We start from the raw sequence: 18,932 nt of genomic DNA, 5'->3' as shown, positions 1-18,932 counted from the left end.
CTTGGTCCTGTACTCATTTAAACTCAGTCTTTATGTCAGCTCGTCATACCTCTTCCACTATATTTAGTTGCTAATTCCGTCTTGGGATCAAATATAAAATGGATTTTAGAGCTGACTGACAAAATACAACTCAAACTATAAGCAGATTATTTGTAAATAGGATTTAATTTAGTGGCAATATTGATGAATCCTTCTACCACTCCACTGATGATTGAAAGGAGAATAATTGGACAGCGTGTGGATTACAATTATCTGGTTTTAAACAGGTAGTACCCAGACAATCCCACATGTTGACTGGTAGATGCCAGTGTCATATATGACTTAAAGAGAATGACTAGCTCTTGTGCAGATGTCCTTACTAATAGATTAGAAACATTGTCAGGACCCATTGCCTTTGTCATTCAGTCAGTACATGAAGTGAGCCAAATTTGCTAGACATTGGCAGCTATAATGCTAGTCGCCACGGAAGAATTTTGGCTAAAGACAGATGCACCTATTTCTGCCTTGCCTTTTGCACATGGTTGCTAGATACCATCACAATTGTGGATGGAAATTTTTTTTATGAAGCCTCGTCTCCTATTTGCTGCATAGTTTTCCAGTGCTATTCCCTTCTTGGGCCAGCAGCTTTCCTGTGGTTCCGGTGGTTGCACATACTTTTATTAATACAATTTTGTTAAAATAGTTCTACATGTTTAAAAGATTTTCAACATCTCACAATCACATTTTCTTGTCTTCTGTCCATTCTGATTCATTTCTGATGGACAATATGGAATCTGTCAGCAAATTGTTCTGTTCCTGACAAACTTCATGGTATCATTTGCTCAGTTGCCATTTTTGAAATTATTTTTACTCAAGTGGTTTGGCTGGAGCAAATGAGGTAAAACTTTTTAATTCATGGGATGTGGCCATTGCCGGTATATTATGAATGAATTGGCCGGTGAAAATTTACATGGAGGTTCAAGGCAATTCATCCAAAAATAAAGTGCTGTGAATTTGCTGTCTGACTCGGATTTATAAAACTAATATGTCGTATGCAAGAAGAGGATACTGGTGCTGGCTAGGCCATCATTTATTTCCAATCCTAATTGCCCATGAAAATGTGGTAGTGCATTGCTTTCTTGACCTACTGCGGTCTACTACATACAAAAGTAGGGAGAGTCTGAATAGGCTGAGGCTATTTTCCCTGGAGCATTGGAGGCTGAGGGGTGACCTTACAGAGAATTACAAATCATGAGGGGCATGGAAATGGTGAATAGTCAAGGCCTTTCTCCTAGGCTAGGGGAGTCCAAACAAGAGGGCATACGTTTAAGGTGAGAGGGGAAAGATTTGAAAGGGACCAAAGATGGAACTTTTTCGAACAGGGAGTTTTGTGTGTATGGAAGGAGCTACCAGAGGAAGTGGTGGAGGCTGGTACAATTACAATATTTAAAAAGCATCAGAATGGATATATGAATAGGAAGGGTTTAGAGGAATGTGGGCTAGATGCTGACAAATGGAATAGATTAATTGAGGGTATCTGGTCAGCATGGACAAGTTAGATCGAAGGGTCTGTACATCTCTATAATTCTAGGACTCAGTGACCAGTTTCTAAAGAAAAAATGAAGAAATGTCTAGCTCATAATACTAATTTACTGTTAAAAATTTAATTTCAGGATATTGAAAGTCTGGTAAAATGAGAGGTTTATTTATATGGAGTATCAATTCATAATAATAATCTAAAATCACACACTTAAATGTTCTGGATGTGAGTTTGCTCGCTGAGCTGGAAGGTTAGTTTTCAGACGTTTCGTCACCATTCTAGGTAACATCATCAGTGAGCCTCCGACGAAGTGCTGATGTTATGTCCCGCTTTCTATTTATCTGGTTAGGTTTCCTTGGGTTGGTGATGTCATTTCCTGTTCTTTTTCTCAGGGGATGGTAGATTGGCTCCAAGTCAATGTGTTTGTTGATGGAATTCCGGTTGGAATGCCATGCTTCTAGGAATTCTCGTGCATGTCTCTGTTTGGCTTGTCCTAGGATAGATGTTTTGTCCCAATCAAAGTGGTGTCCTTCCTTATCTGTATGTAAGGATATGAGTGATAGTGGGTCATGTCGTTTTGTGGCTAGTTGATGTTCATGTATCCTGGTGGCTAGCTTCCTGCCAGTTTGTCCAATGTAGTGTTTGTCACAGTTCTTGCAAGGTATTTTGTAGATGACGTTCGTTTTATTTGTTGTCTGTATAGGGTCTTTTAAGTTCATTAGCTGCTGTTTTAGTGTGTTGGTGGGTTTGTGGGCTATCCTGATGCCAAGGGGTCCGAGTAGTCTGGCAGTCATTTCGGAAATGTCTTTGATGTAGGGGAGAGTGGTTATGGTTTCTGAGCCCGTTTTGTCTGTTTGTTTGGGTTTATTGCTGAGGAATCGGCCGTCTGTGTTCATAGGGTACCCATTCTTTTTGAATACGCTGTATAGGAGCGTATTCAAAAAGAATGGGTACCCTATGAACACAGTCCGCCGATTTCTCAGCAACAAACCCAAACAAACAGACAAAACGGGCTCAGAAACCATAACCACTCTCCCCTACATCAAAGACATTTCCGAAATGACTGCCAGACTACTCGGACCCCTTGGCATCAGGGTAGCCCACAAACCCACCAACACACTAAAACAGCAGCTAATGAACTTAAAAGACCCTATACAGACAACAAATAAAACGAACGTCATCTACAAAATACCTTGCAAGAACTGTGACAAACACTACATTGGACAAACTGGCAGGAAGCTAGCCACCAGGATACATGAACATCAACTAGCCACAAAACGACATGACCCACTATCACTCATATCCTTACATACAGATAAGGAAGGACACCACTTTGATTGGGACAACACATCTATCCTAGGACAAGCCAAACAGAGACATGCACGAGAATTCCTAGAAGCATGGCATTCCAACCGGAATTCCATCAACAAACACATTGACTTGGAGCCAATCTACCATCCCCTGAGAAAAAGAACAGGAAATGACATCACCAACCCAAGGAAACCTAACCAGATAAATAGAAAGCGGGACATAACATCAGTGCTTCGTCAGAGGCTCACTCATGATGTTACCTAGAATGGTGATGAAACATCTGAAAACTAACCTTCCAGCTCAGCGAGCAAACTCACATCCAGAACCTCAACCTGAGCTACAAATCTCCTCAAAACTCGCTAACACTTAAATGTCTACGGTTTAGCATAATGGACATCTAGCATAGAAATGTTAGTTTGCATCAAAGAATAATTGTCCATACTGACAGAGTTCTACTTTACTCTTAGTGTTTTTCTTTGTTCTTGGAGTATGGGTAACATTGTGGAGGTCATATTTATTACCCATCTCCAAGGTATTCAGTCAAAGCAGTGGACGTTTTATTTTCCTGAGCTGCTACTTTCTTCTGATAATAATACATCTGTATTATTGATTAGAGAGGTGCATGTGAAATTAGAACATATAAATGAGCTTGCCTGGCCCAGGTTCAGCCATTGGGATTCATCAGTTGAGGGCTTGAGGTACCTTGAGCTCCGGAACCTGACAGGTAACTAGAACAGTCCTCTGCAGCAGGTGTGTGCTTTTCCAGCATTGCTTGTGGATCATGAGCAGCAGGATTATTTCTCACCCTGGACATCACAGGTAAACTTGCTACAATCTGTCTCCCTTCCTACAACTAAGAGCTAATGTCTTTTCCCTCATTCCCACCTCATTATTCAATTACTCCTCCCCCCCACCCCACGATCTCATGAAGTTTTCCACCTCACTCCACCATCTCTTTCCTATCCTACATCTGGCTGCAACCCTGAGCACAAAGTCTGACTATGCGGACCTATTACCCTCTCAATTTAGCTAGCTGCTGAACACAAAACAAGCTCAAACATTCAAATGAGATGCTGCTGTTAAAAGAAGCAAGATCTCCACCTGACCTTTTTTTTGTCCCCACAGTGTCCTACCCCTCCCCGAATTCTTTGAGAATATTTTGGCTATGATTAGTGACTGGCAGTTTTTTCAAAAAAAACTCTGTTGCTACTCTGAATAATGCCATAAAATGTGACTGGCTGCCGGACATTTTATATTGCCCCATTTGTCCCTGAGAATTAGACATTTCAGTATATATGGCCATGTCACCATCAGCATACCAGCTTGCCGTTTCAACTGTAGACTTGAAAACAGTGCTGAAGAGGTTACCTGGAATTGCTTAAAGGTTGAATCAATTTTACCATACGATTGAATCGATTTACCGTATATGAGCACAAAACCGCTAATCATTGCCACTCTGAATTGAAACAGGTTTGTGCAAAAATGAAAAGTTAAAGAAAGTTCATGGAACTGAAATTGAGAGCTTGTGGTTGGGAGGGCTGGGTGTTTCTGGTATAGTGGTCATGTCCGTTGTTGAGTAATCCAGAGGCCTTGGCTCATGCTGTGAGTTTGAATCCCACTGCTGCTGACTTCAAGTAATAAGTCTGGAATATAAAATTAGTGTGATAACTGGCATTGATTATTGTAATTGTTATTTTCAGTTGCTATCTTTAGCTGGTCTATATGTGACTGCGTAGAAAAGTAGATGACTCTAACTGGCCATTCAAGAGGCCTCAAAAGCCACTCTGGAATGAACATGAAATTACATTACATGAAAGAAATTTTTTAAAATGACATTTTACATTCCATTTCTGAGATACCTATTATTAGTTATTAATATGCATTGCACTAACATTAATCTGTGTACTTGAACTCTTCCAAGTCTTGCTTAAAATTCACCATTGGTTTTAGAGACTTTTTTATTGAAATGGAAGTCGACCTCTAACAGCACTGCCTATTTCCCAGTTAGTCCCCATTTCATTGATTAAGCTTGCAGCCAGCTGGCACTTCACATACAGCAGGTAGATTGTGCAATGTTGTTATTTTGGAAAAATGAAAAATACAGTGCTAGTTGTCAGTGTGAATCTTTGGCATATGTTACAGCAGCCAGTGTCACAAAGGAACTGATCTGCAGTTGTTGGTAAAATGATAATTTAATGACAGCATCTGTTTAATTTTACCCAATGTATATCAAATAACGAGCTTTGATGAATTAAATGGAATAAAATTAAGAAACTTTAATGGATTGATTGGTTATTGTTATGAGATGCAGATGAAGCACATAGTGCCTGCCTGGAGAAATGCAAAGACTAAACAGATAAACTTGCATTTATCTTAATTGTGCAAATCAAGCTCAGGGAGAAGGGAAATTAAATTTTCTGCCCACTAACTGTCAATGAGCAGTAAAAGTGATAGCAGTATTTAAAGAAGCTTTAACATTTTCTGTGGTTAACAATTGAGTACACTTACTTATTGCCCCTTGGCAAAAATTCTGGGACTGTCAATACTAAGTCTGTAGTTGTCGGTACAATTCATTCTGTTTTCCTTCAGCAATCCACATATTTGAAAACAATAAATGCATTTTATATTTTAATAATATGTCCACACTTGATATTGTACAAGATCTTCTTTAATGTACAATATCCCTTCAGATCCCTTATGCATGATTATGATAAATTTTAAGCATAGTGGAATTCTGAAAACTTTCCAAATGTTGACAGTTAATAGACCTACATGAAAGCGGTTAAGACAACAAGAAAGACACATTTTCCTGTATTTCCCAGCCAATTTTTGTTTTAAAAGAGGTATCAGAGAGTTTTGTGACAGGCTGATAAATTGCTGAAAATAGGTACTGTGCTAAAACAACTTGCTAGTAGAATGTCTAGTTTTAGAATGCAGTTGTGGTCCTAACTGCTGGTAATGTGAACTTGACTGGAGGTGTGGAAACAGACATCTGTAGCATTCAAGCACTCCTTAGAAGCAATTCTTGGAGAGTGGTATAGGCAGACTCCATGCATGCACTTCCACCAAGATGCAGAGTGAACTCACTGACACGCAGCAGCAGAATTCAGACTGGTTTGCCAATTGAAGGACAAAAGACTGCAAGTTCTCAGGCGTGGGACTGGAAGTCCTGGTAAAGGAATGATGTGTGTTAGCTGAGGAATCATACAATCCCTCTGGTGTGGAAGTGGGCCCAACGGGTCCACACCGATCCTCTGAAGAGCATCCCACCTAGACACTGCCCATCCCTGTAATCCTGTATTCCTAACTTGCACATCCCTGGACACCTTATGCAATTTTGCACCTAATCTACACATCTTTGGACTGAGAGAGGAAACGAGTACCTGGAGGAAACCCACGCAGACACGGAGAGAATATGCAAACTCCACACAAACCCTCGTCCAAGGTTGGAATCAAACCCAGGTCTCTGGCACTGTAAGGCAGTCGTGCTAACCACTGAGTCACCATGCTACCCTAAGAGGTGTACTTTACCCAAGTGTCTCCCTCTTGTAAAAACCAAAAGAACTGCGGATGCTGTAAATCAGGAACAAAAATAGAAGTTGCTGGAAAAGCTCAGCAAGTCTGGCAGCATCTATGAAGAAAAAAATCAGAGCTAACATTTCAGGTCCGGTGACCCTTCCTCCAGTTCTGAGGAAGGGGCACTGCACCTGAAATGTTAACTCTGATTTTTTTCTTCACAGGTGCTGCCAGACTAGCTGAGCTTTTCCAACAACTTCTGTTTTTGTCTCTCTCGTAGCAGCTGATACTGCTCTGCTTGTCCTCACTTCATCCTCCCATTCATTCTGCAAACCTAGCAAACACTCCTGACAAGGCATTCCCTTCCTCATGGTGATTCCTATCAGGTCACTAATAAGATAGAGCAGCAAAGTACTTCTTAGATCAAGTCCTTGGAGAATTTCCAGAATAAATGTCAATAACACTGAAGTCTTAAAAAATTGTCTTTAGAAAATCTCCCCCTGCATTTCAAAACTCCTTTTCAAATATCCTGTAGCATGAGAACAGTGTTGATTTTTTAAATGAATCTGCTCTGTCATGATATGACACGTCTGTGGAGCAGATAGGTCTTGGGTACATTGCTCCAGTGGTTTTGGCATTACCACCACACGAGATGTTCAAGTGAACAGTTTAAAGGGATTTCTTTTCAAATAGTGCTCATAACTCTCAGCAACAGCTTGTTTATTTCTAAACAATGGCTTGCTGTTAGGAGATGGTGTTAGGTCATGTGCTATCCACCAAAACACAGCACAGCCTTTTTAATAGGGCCATCCAGCAATTTAAGTGACAGTCAGTTCCTTGATCATTCTCCAGGCAGTCATTCTTAGTGCATGTTTCAATCCTTTATCAAAATGAACTTTTGCACTGAACACAAGTTAACCTGTCAGTTTAAAATTCTGTCTTTACCACCTGAGTGTCTGTTCAGCAGCTAAAGGAGCCATTACAAATCGTTTCCAATGTATTTTCATCTAAAGCAGCAGAAATATTGTTCTTGTCATGTGTCCAAAATAGATTTTTTGGGTAATTTTTACAAGGTATATCATTTTAAACGAAAATGCAATAAGAGCACTGTGTTATAGTGCACATAAAATAAATATCAATCATTAACACATTCTTGCTGCTTTATGAATCGTAGTATCAAGTGCCTCCTGTACAGTGTTTGATCTGCAGACACCAGTGTTTGAACGTAAGGCAAGTTGTGTGGTTGATCAAGAAAGGGGTAATAGCTTAGAGCCTCAATAATAAGCTGCAATATAACTAATGAACATGGGTGTTTGCAAACCCATCACCCTTTCTCCTTCCAACTTGAAAAATGATGAATTTATTCAGCTTTCCACCCGATTCTTAAGAACATAAGAAATATAAACAGGAGTAGACCATTTAGTCCTTGGTGTCCATTCCACCATTCAATAAGATTGTGGCTGATCTGTTATAGTACTACCTGTACTATCCACTGCTGCCATCCCATCCATAACCTTTGACAGCCTGTAGTTCAAAAACCTGAATCAACTTTGAATGTAATCACTGGCCCCACTGTTCTCTGGGGTTGTAAGTTTCAAACCGTAACAATCCTCCGAGAGAAGCAATTACAATTCCTTGCCCTTTTGGGAGGCTCCTTACTTTGAGGTTGTGTCCCTTAATTCTGAATTACCTCTTGGGAAGCATCCTTTCAGCATCCATCCAACCAAGCCCCCTCAGAATCTTACATGTTTGAATAACAGCATCTTTTCAGTATTTTAAACTCCAATGAATATTAGCCCAAAACAACAACCTGGCCTGTAGATCACAAACTGATGCGACAGTCAAGAAGACACACCAACATCCATTCTTCAGGCAGATCAGGAAATTTGCCATGTCTATAAAGTCCCTCACCAACTTCTACAGATGCATAATTGAGAGCAAATAGTCTGGATGCATAACTGCCTGGAATGGCAACTGCTCTGCCAAGGATTGTAAGAAAGTACAGAAGGTGTGTACACAGCCCAGACCATCATGGAAGCCAACATCCCATCGATGGACTCTATTTACAAGGCTTGCTACCACAGAAAGGCTGCCAACGTCATCAAAGACCCATCGCATCCCAGTCATGATCTTGTACAACCTCTTCCATCAGGCAGAAGATATAGAAGCCTGAACACACACACCATCAGCTTCTTCCCAGCTGTTATTAGACTGATGAATGGATTGTCTAGCCTCAAATAATGCTGATCTAACATTGATCTCACCTGGTGCATGCCCTGTGCAATGTAACCTGTATGCCTCTAAGTCTTTTTGATCTGAACATCTTGATTACTATGATCTGCCTGTACTGCTTGTAGACAAAGCCCTTCACTGTACTTCAGTACAAATGAAAATAAATCAATCAATCAAGCAGCTAAATCTTACCTCAAAAGATAGCATCTTTACCCTAGAATCACTCGAACAAATGTTCTCTGAACTGCCACAAATATAATTCTATTCTTCCTTAAGAAAGGAGGCCCAAATTATACACAGTGTGCTAGGTATGATCTCACAATTGCTCTTTATAGTTGCAGCAAAACTTCCCTACTTCATATTACCCCACCCCCTTGCAATAAAAGCCAACATTCCATTTGTTTTGCTCATTGCTTGCCGTACTCAAAATCTAACTACTTGTGATTATAAGGGCTCTTGTGGCAGAGGTTGTATCCCTGCCTGTGAGGAAGAGGAGTTGGGTTCAAATCCCACGAGACCAAGAGCTGTGTCATAGCATGTGCAAACAGTTTGGATTTTTAAAATCATGCTATTCCCATACGAGGACTCCTAGTTCCCTCTCTGTAGTAGCACCCTCCATTCAGACAATATTCTGCTCTTATTTCTTACCGCAAAGTAGGCAACCTCACATTTCCAATGTTCTACCAAGTTTTTGTTTGCACACAGTTAACATAGCTACATGCTGTTGTAAAGTCCTTGCATTCCTACCTATCTTTCTTTGCATCTTTCTGTAATGTGGACTTGAAGGAACTATGTTGTAAAGACAAGAGACAATCTATCCAGGGGTACAACTGAAATGTTAGGAGTAATGGATGTGTCGTGCATCTCAAACTTTTTCTTTGTCTCATATTTTCTGTTTATGTATTTCTTTGTGATGGACAGGTGTTGCATTTAAATGATGGAACTTTTCAAAAGGAAACAGCTGTTCATTCCCCCAATAGATTGCAGACAGATGAAATTACATCTATCCATTTCTTAGTGAATAATTTTGTTGACTCATTGCCATTGTCAAGCAACAAGGATAATTTATTTTAAGATTTAGAACTATTTCCACTAATACAACAAAATCTTTCTAACTTTTCAAAATATACCTGGATATGTTATTTTTTGTTTCCCTGAACACACCAAACATTGCATGGCTGATGCTTGAAGTAAAAAGAGTAGATTAAGCATTCATTGTTTGATTTGCCCTCTGAAATCGAATCATTTGCTGGAACATAGTCTGTAATAGTTGAAACTTGACATAATGCAAGTCTGTCTTGGACCCCAAAATTTTAACTCTATAAATAATGATAAAGGAATGATAGGGAGATTCATGCAAGATTGGCCCTGACTGGCAGGATCAAGCATATGTATGAGGCACCTGCAATAAAATAAAACAGTCTTACCCATAAAGTAATCATGAACTGTGGACAGCATGATAACAGGATATCATCAGAGTAGATGAACTTGCAAAATGTTGCAACAGTTGTAAAAGCTATACTGCATTGTTTTGTGAGTAATAGCCTGTGCTACATAGGAACTGAATGCTTTTATTTAAAACCTAGTGTAACAAAAATTGCCAGGTGCTTGAACAGGCAACGTTTGCATAAAAACTGTAATACCATTACAGGAGATATTCATTTATAACGCAAAGCTCAGCCTGCAACATTTCAAAGGCAGCAGCATATTGAAAGATTGAGTTAATTATCATGTACCATGAAAGCTATGCTTCAGACTGTACAATTCTTTAAAGATTTACAAACCTAAAGCCTCCTGTTCTTTTGCCATTGAATATTACTACACTGCAAAATTAATGATGATGCTGAGAATGGGAATTGAGCTATTTTATAGAACTAGAATATTTTTCTTATCCATTCATCACTGGTAAGGCCAGCATTTATTGGTCATCTCTAATTAGTTAAGAATCTGAGCTTGGTCTGGAGTCTTGTGTAGGCCATACCAGATCAGGATGTTAGATTTCTTTTCCTAAAGGCTATTATTGAGATGGCTTCATTTTACAATAATTTCATGGTTATCATCACTGCAGCTAGATTTCAATTCCAAATTTTGTTAGTTATATTTAAATTCCACTGGCTGACGTGATAAAAGCTGAAATCATGTTGTCAGAGCATTAACCTGGACCATTGGATTACAACACCACTATGCCACCAGTAAATTGTACTGGTGGGGATGAGATTTAACAAAGGTTTTAAAAATTATGAAGGATCTCAATAAAGTCCATAGAGAAAGCTTCTTCCATCTAATTGGGGTGTCAGTAACATAGATCTTCAGTACAGAACTATGAGAAAGCAAGTGCTGTTAGAGAAAATCCCTTAAACAGGATTAACAGATGCTGGAAAGTACTATCACAGGGAACAGTTAAGGCTGTAGCTATTACATCTTATGGAAAAAATGGATAAATATTTAAAATAGTAGAAGATGCAATGTAAGGGGTGAAGCAGCAGAGAGATTCATTTTGGATTACTCGGACAAGGAAGTGATGCATATTCAGTGAACTACATGTCCAGCTTTGGTAACACAAACGTCCAGTGATATTTTTCAATTTTAAAAATGTTATGTGTGCAAACCAGAAAATATTCAGATTTATGAGCTGTGTGAATCTTCTTATCACTTGCAAGTACACATTGTGTATATTTCGACACCATGTAACCAGTATTAAGATGATGACATTATTTTGGCTAGTACATGCTCATTCAATTAATTTGATAGCTGGAAATAGTACATGTTATATCTTAGCTTATTTTGTAGCTATTCCAATTAATTGAAATATTAAACTTTTGTTGAATTTACTGGCATTTCAGTTCACATTCTTCATTTTTAATGCATGACGTTATAGAACATAGAACAATACAGCGCAGAACAGGCCCTTCGGCCCTCGATGTTGCGCCGCGCTGTGAACTAATCTAAGCCCTTCCCCCTACACTATCCCATCATCATCCATATACTTATCCAAGGATTGTTTAAATGCCCCTAATGTGGCTGAGTTAACTATATTGGCAGGCAGGGCATTCCACGCCCTTACCACTCTCTGAGTAAAGAACCTGCCTCTACATCTGTCTTAAATCTATCACCCCTCAATTTGTAGCTATGCCGCCTTGTACAAGCTGAAGTCAGCATTCTCGGAAAAAGACTCTCACTGTCCACCCTATCTAATCCTCTGATCATCTTGTATGTCTCTATTAAATCCCCTCTTAGCATTCTTCTCTCCAATGAGAACAGACCCAAGTCCCTCAGCCTTTCTTCATAGGGCCTGCACTCCAGACCAGGCAACATCCTGGTAAATCTCCTCTGCATCTTTTTCAATGCTTGCACATCCTTCCTGTATTGGGTTTATGAAGGTGAATTTTTTTTCTCTAATCCTGTAAACGTCACATCACTATAAAGATAGGAATTCATGAATATACTGCAAATGTAAATGAAATCCAGCCCAAGCTCCCATATATCTTTTGGTTTTCAGGCATAAAAATATTTAGAATTATATAACTCTGCCATCTAGTGACTCAGTGGTATAGTCATAGTAATTCATTATACCGTTCTGAAGATGGTTAAATTATAATCATTTGTGTATTGAATTATTTTTATGTTTAAAAATTACATGGTCAGTTTTTCATTTTGTTTTCATTTGGCTGCAGATTGAATTTGCTTTTTTTTCACATTGACTAACACAGTACAAAAACAAGTTCCCAATGTATTTTGGAGGAATTCCATTTCATTATAAAAATTCCAGTTTCAATACATTTGTACAAACATGGCTAATTAAATTACCAGTCCTGTTTTCAGCAAATGGCCATAATTATATAATATGTATTTTGTTAGCTGTAATACCTGCTGCACTAGTTTAATAGATAACATTTCAGGAGGTGTAATTCCTCCAGTACCTTATGAATAATGTGGTGGCAGATCCATTGGTAATATATCAAAAGTCTTGTCTATCCACTCAGTTCTGTAGTGATTGTAACAAGATCAGCTGGGTGGACATCTTAGAATATGATTTCCCTGATGGGGGCTGCTAATCTGTCCTAATCAGGGAGCCCCGGCTGACAAATAAGAAAAGGAGTGTCAGACATCCTGTTCACTGAGAGCTATCTCTGAGAGAGCTGGATCAGTGTCAAGGACTCTCTAGGTGTAAATAAAAGGTGACTTGGTGATGGAATACCAGCCTCTGTGGAGATATTTCAAGTTCCACTATGTAGCTCGTTTTCTGGAACACATTCACCATCATGTCTTGCCACTAACATGATCCTCCACTGTCATTTCTGCAGTTCCCCAAGGACATATACTTGGCCTTGTCGTTTTCTGCATGTGTGTGCTGTGCTATAAAGCTTTTCTAACATATGACATTTTAAAGTAAGGAAATATTGATGAACCATAGATGTTGAGGAATTATTGCTTGGAAATAAAAATGGCAGCTTCAGAGCCATTCATCAATTGTTTAAATATTCTCTGTAAAGTTGACTCTGAAGAGCAATGCAGTTGGTACAGGTTACAGTTTTGGTATGTTTGCTATTGGTCATGGACTGTTATGACGCTACTGAAGTAGCCCTGGGTTCTCTGGGTAATAAATGGAAAAAACACAGGCTTTGGAGACTAACCTTTTGAAACCTATACAAGACTGTACCATGCTTTAAAGTGGTGCTGAATAGAATCTTCGAAGGAGAGAAAGATGTTTCAAATATTATTATCGTTTCGATTTGAATGGATTAAATAGATTCAAATAGATTCAGACCATGTTCAATAATACTTACCTTTAGCAGGAAAATACACAAGTTCTATTAGATTTGACTAGACATGTATGCATTTTATCAATAAAATTCATCTATTTTTCGTGTGACCATTCCAGTGTCAGTGGCAGTTGGATTAGGTGTCTAGTGCTTGCAGCAGAGCAGAAAGCTTTGCTACCCTTGTGTTATTGAAAAGCATATGGATATGACAGACACTGTGTATCAATTAGACAAAAAATTACAAATGACGAAGAAAAGTAAAAGGCTGAAATCTCACACACGTTATCAGCATCTGTAAAGAGAAAAGGCAAATTATAACATCTGGATTGTGTATTTAAAGTGTATTTCCTGAAGAGGTCATCCTCCAGTATTTTTTCCTCTTTATAGATCCTAACTGTATTTTAAATAAGTCCCATTGTTTACACTTTGCAGTAGTAATATTTTAATTAAGGTGCCCATAGTTGCCGAGTGTAATTCCTATAGTGCTTCCAGTGTGTTTACGCTAAAGTTAATGAAGTTCATACAAACTAAAAGAGGTACTTTTCAACCTTCATATATTCAGTAATTCAGTAAAGCATAATATTGTATTGTATTTATAGCTGTAAATATGTCACTTTTAAAAACATTTAGAAAGACTTTTCCAGTGGAGAACTACCCATTTATCGTACATTAGTCACCCTTTATATTTAATTACTGTGAATATTTTTCAATTCCCTTAGAGTTGAAAACCCAGCTGACTCTTGCTTGTTTTGATACTTTAGTTTATAATTATTATAAATCTTGCCATGGGCTTACAGTTTTCCTCTAAAGATTTAGTCTCTTTAGCATCTTATAGTAATAGTACTGAGAAGTTAGAAGAAAAGAAGGAAATCTCATTCTTCATGTAGAGTTACGATTTCTACGATTTTGGTCAATTTCAGGGTAAGCCAATAATGAGCAACAACCGAAACCAATAATATTAAATCAGTAAAGTGTAAATCATGAAAAGGAGTAGTGTGATAAACATGTATAATTTATGTATACATATACAAATATCATTTTTGGTGTTTGGATTTCAAAATAGTGGCATTTGAGTGTTGGTTACTTTTCAAAGTGTTTCCTCTGAAAACCAAGATCATAATCCTCCTAGTACAATGATCTAGCATTGTTCAGAAAGCAAGTGGCTGTAGACTTCTGTGATCTTTTAGTGGAAAATTATTTATACTGTCTGATTTATAACAATGAACAAATGTTGAAGGCTATTTGCTTATTGTTTTCAGTTCAGAAAAATCAAGGATGGATTTTAGTTTAAAAAAGCTAGAGATTGAAAGTTTTTAGGGTGGTCTGGAGGAGACCCGATTGAAGTCTGAAACAAGTTTAATTTTCTGCCCTTAAAGGGGTATAGAACAGTTCACGAGAAATAGGTCACCTGAACCAAAGGGTTGTCTGCGAAACTTATATGCCAGAAACTTTCATTGGAAATCTGTGGGTTCTTTAAATTGAGAAAGCTAAGATGCTCTGCTGTAGTAAAATTTAATGTTGGCAGATTTGGAAGACTGGTCAAATTGTCAGTAGTCAGTTAAGTATAACACTAGGGAGTTAAGAGATTGGGTGTAATTTTTGTGGAATTGAATAGAAAATAGGTTGAAACTTTGTTTTGTTGAGTATCTTAAGATATTTATAACTGTTTTCTACTTTAGATACATTTCAGATACATTTGGATTGATCCCTTTTGTTTAATAAACTTTTGTTCAATTGGTGCAGAAGCACTGCTGCCTATTATGACTGTTTCAGTGACTCACCAAAATGTAGTTTTTTTTAATGATCTAACAAGCCAGATTTCACTGGGGGGTCTGACATATCCAGGAGTATAACAGGCTGGGATCACAAAAGTGGAAACCTGCTTGAAAAATTGTTCAGTTTTTGAAAAGAGCAAGAAATGCTTCACCACTCAATTGTTACAGGTATATTTTAATAAGCTCTGTTTGTGAAGTGCATTGTGAATGAAATTTTGATCTTATTGTTTTGTTTCCTTTTAGGAATTTATTGAATTATCAAAAAGATTGATCACCGATACTCATTTAAAAGAAAATATTGTGGTGAAAGCCAAAGAATATGTGGAAAAATACCATTCCCGGGATACAGAAAAGAATACTTACCAGAAGCTAGTTGAAAACCTGCTTTAGATAGCAACAGACAAGTTTGAAACTTGGATATAAATGATTAGAACATTTTATAAAAAGAATTGTGTTTTTAAATGGAATTGGGATTGAGAGTGGCTTTTAAAGGGGAATATAAAACTATTTCCTGTGTGTTAACTATCAGTCAAATCATTTTGATTAAGCTTTAGCCGGTGTATCCTGTTGGTGTTAAATTGTCTACTGGTGTTTTTTCCCCTTGTTTCTGTAATTCCTGACTTTAAATGAAACCATGTCAGTGGAATATTCCTTTGCATGAAGCACTTATCAAGAAAGTCTCAACTTGTCACTGCTTGCTTTAACAGTGTTTCAGTTTTCCAGTGGTCTGCACAGCTCTTGTGGTTTCTTCAACTAACAATTGCAACAGATTTTATAATTTTGAAGTTCATTATCAATGGTATTAATTTGTGGCTGAACAATTAATTTTTGTTTGCTTAGTTTAATGAGAGGGAGGAGGAAAGAAAACCCATTGATTGTAAATTCAGTTATTAAACTTTTCTATGCAGTCTTGATGACCATTATCCTACTATGTTAAGACAGCATGAAATTCTGGTTCACTGCTGATCAAATCAAAACAATTAGTACAGTTAGATTAAAACAAGCTGTTAATTTAGTGAGCTACTGAATAACATATCACTACTAATCATAATGTTGCATTATCTGGCAGTAGTCTTCTAATAATGAAGTTCATTCCTTAAACTCTTTATTTTCTTTCAGTATATCTCATTTTAGTTTATGGTTACGAATTTCATTTTAGTACTCGTCAAAATCTACTCTAACATTTGGAAAGAGCAAAAAGATTGAATGCAGACAGGAAACACTGTAAACCAACTGGCCAGTGAGCATTTTTAAGGAGAAACAGCTGGGCCCGAAGAGCAGTTTTAACCAAAATACTGACATTTTATCCACTTAACAATTGCTATTTGAACTAGAGGTTGAATTTTTGGTCCAGTATTTACAACCGTTTGGTGATCAAAATGTTCACTGAGGCCTTTTTTTGACATCTGTGAATTGTCCCTTTCTCCTCCTTCCTTAACAGTTCATGTTTTTTCTGATAACTGCACAAATTAAATTTCCTTATACTTAATTCAATAGTATGTCATTGTTGTGAATGTTACTTGAAGTGAGTCATGCAGCCAAGACATCTGACTTCTTACTGTTTCAGTATTATCATAGTAAACAAACTCATCAAAGTTATTTCTGAGCATGCTTGATCTCTTTAAAAGCAATAGTAAGCCCTCAAAATAATTATTTGGACACACCTTTATCAATTGAAATTTAGCCCCTTTTACTAGCCTTAAATCATTCACTTGCAGATCTACTTCCTAACCATATGGTATTTCAACACTCAGAAGTTAACATATTGCATTAACAGGCTTGAAAAGAATCTTTATAAGTTTCAGCTCAGATCTGGCTGTAAAATTTGAAATGGCACAGATCTGCAAAGTTAAATTTGAAATGTTTGAGGTCCAGGGTAGATGTTGGTGTTCACCTTGCATACAAACCTGGAAGCTCAGTATTAGTATGAGCAGTTGAAAGCCAAATTATGTGGAATCATGTGGTCTATGGTTTTTACATTCAAAGTGTAGGATACACTTCAATTCTGCATTTATCGAGACCACTATCTCAGCCTTTTGTCTTTGTGTTGATTTTCATTATCAAAAAACTACAATGATTTTCCAGTAATTTGATTATAACATTGCTAATTCTAAAATGCCATTCTTCATGATAGAATATTTGGATGGTAACAGTTGATATTTACACCATTTTTATATAATTTGAAAACTGCTGTTTATTGAACAGCTGACTTGATGTAATCTTGATTTTATTTTCAATTTACATTATTAGCATTCAGAAATTCAACGTTAATGATATCTGCCATTTGAATGGTCGAAGTATTTTTAAAATGTTTTACAAAATACAGAAATGATCCCATAATATTACTGTATACATTGTAGAAAAATTCTCCTATTCCTTTTTTTGGCTGTCTACGTTAGATGAAGAAAACAGTAATTCAGACTATTGCCTTTGTCAAACATTTGAAGTAACAAGGTAAGATTAGATTCTTCGATACACATTTTAGCAAAAGGCTCACCAGCCATTCTGGATAGAGTGTTGAGTGTTCATATCCAACGAAGTAACTTGAGAGACTGTAATATTTCTGTTTGCTAAGGATTGAATGGGGGATGTAAAGATGTAATGTGTACTGAAACAGGCTTTCACAGTACAAATTTGCACTTGGTTTTCCAGATAAGATAAAACAATATGCTTTTATTTTTATATTAGAATTGTGGTTTTAGAATATGTATGTCTTCCGTGCTATAACTAAAAGCTTCGGAAGTATTACTTAATTAAAAAAAAAATTTGAACTTGACGTGTTGTTCTAGAGTTACTGTTGGTGATAACAGTGGCATAAGAATGACCACTTTCTCTGTCAATGAATGAGAACTCTTGATCAGTGGCTACATTCTGTGTTGTATTATTCTATAAATCTCTGAAATTCAAACAACGCATCATGGTCGATGACCCACTCTTCAGAGGAATTGAGAACTTGCCGTTTATTTCTAGAATCCCATAAAATGGCATATCTCTTTCATAGTGTTGTAATTACATTGTTGACCCAGTTCTAGGAATAGCACAATCCATGATATATGCCATAAATTATGTCAAGCTATACGTTCAAACTCACATGAAGTTTTCCTACACAGGTTATTAGAAACTGTTACCATGTTCGTAATGGTGATTCAAGAACACCCATCTTTATCAATGAACTAGTAATAGATCAATATTGGCATGACCAGAGTCATAGCATTCTGAACTTGACCAGTTATAAATCGTTTAAGTTGTGTGCATATTCTTCTGCTGCATTCAATTTCTGGAAACGTTCAGAATTTAAACTTTTACTCATTTATTTAGAACTTTTCTTTAATAATTTATCTGTCAATTTAAAATACTATTACTTCTATGAATGTGAAAGCTTTTAAATTCTCTGCACTATTACAAAATGTACACCAAACCGAGCACACAATAATAAAGAAGTAGTTTGATTGTTTTAGTTTGCAGAGAACTTGTCATAAAATGAAAGAGTCATAGAGTCAGACTTTGTTTCATTTGTAATTAATTATTGAACTCAAGAATATAAATACTTGGACTTGGCAAATAAATTGATTTGATGTATTCCCAAAAAACAGCATTTAATATTGAACACAATAATAACATTTCAACATCAAAAATAAGTGTTAGAAGAAATGCCACATTTTTACTTTCTTCAAATTACGTTTACCTTCATGAAATGTTTGGAAAGTCCTGCATAATGAATACAACTTGAATGGTCAGATCACCAGGCCTAAACAAAACCATTCCAACAAATATTGGTTGTTAGTGTAAGATTTTGTCAATTTGGCATATCCAGGA

The 18,932-nt window shown here is 37.1% G+C and overlaps 1 protein-coding gene across 3 annotated transcripts in view; it reads left to right on the top strand.

Annotated features, from left to right (window-relative positions):
- Positions 1–18,322, top strand: part of glt1d1 (glycosyltransferase 1 domain containing 1) — a 77,926-nt gene extending 59,604 nt beyond the window's left edge. For all 3 annotated transcript variants that reach the window (XM_048555821.2, XM_048555823.2, XM_059655066.1), the window contains one exon: positions 15,360–18,322. In XM_048555821.2, coding sequence (XP_048411778.1) covers positions 15,360–15,506 — 147 coding nt within the window. In that variant the 3' untranslated portion in view covers positions 15,507–18,322. The remainder of the gene's footprint in view (positions 1–15,359) is intronic.
- The last annotated feature ends 610 nt before the right edge of the window (positions 18,323–18,932 follow it).

Source organism: Stegostoma tigrinum, chromosome 26, assembly GCF_030684315.1.
Source record: "Stegostoma tigrinum isolate sSteTig4 chromosome 26, sSteTig4.hap1, whole genome shotgun sequence".
Lineage (NCBI taxonomy): Eukaryota > Metazoa > Chordata > Chondrichthyes > Orectolobiformes > Stegostomatidae > Stegostoma > Stegostoma tigrinum.
This window is presented reverse-complemented; position numbering and strand designations above follow the sequence as displayed.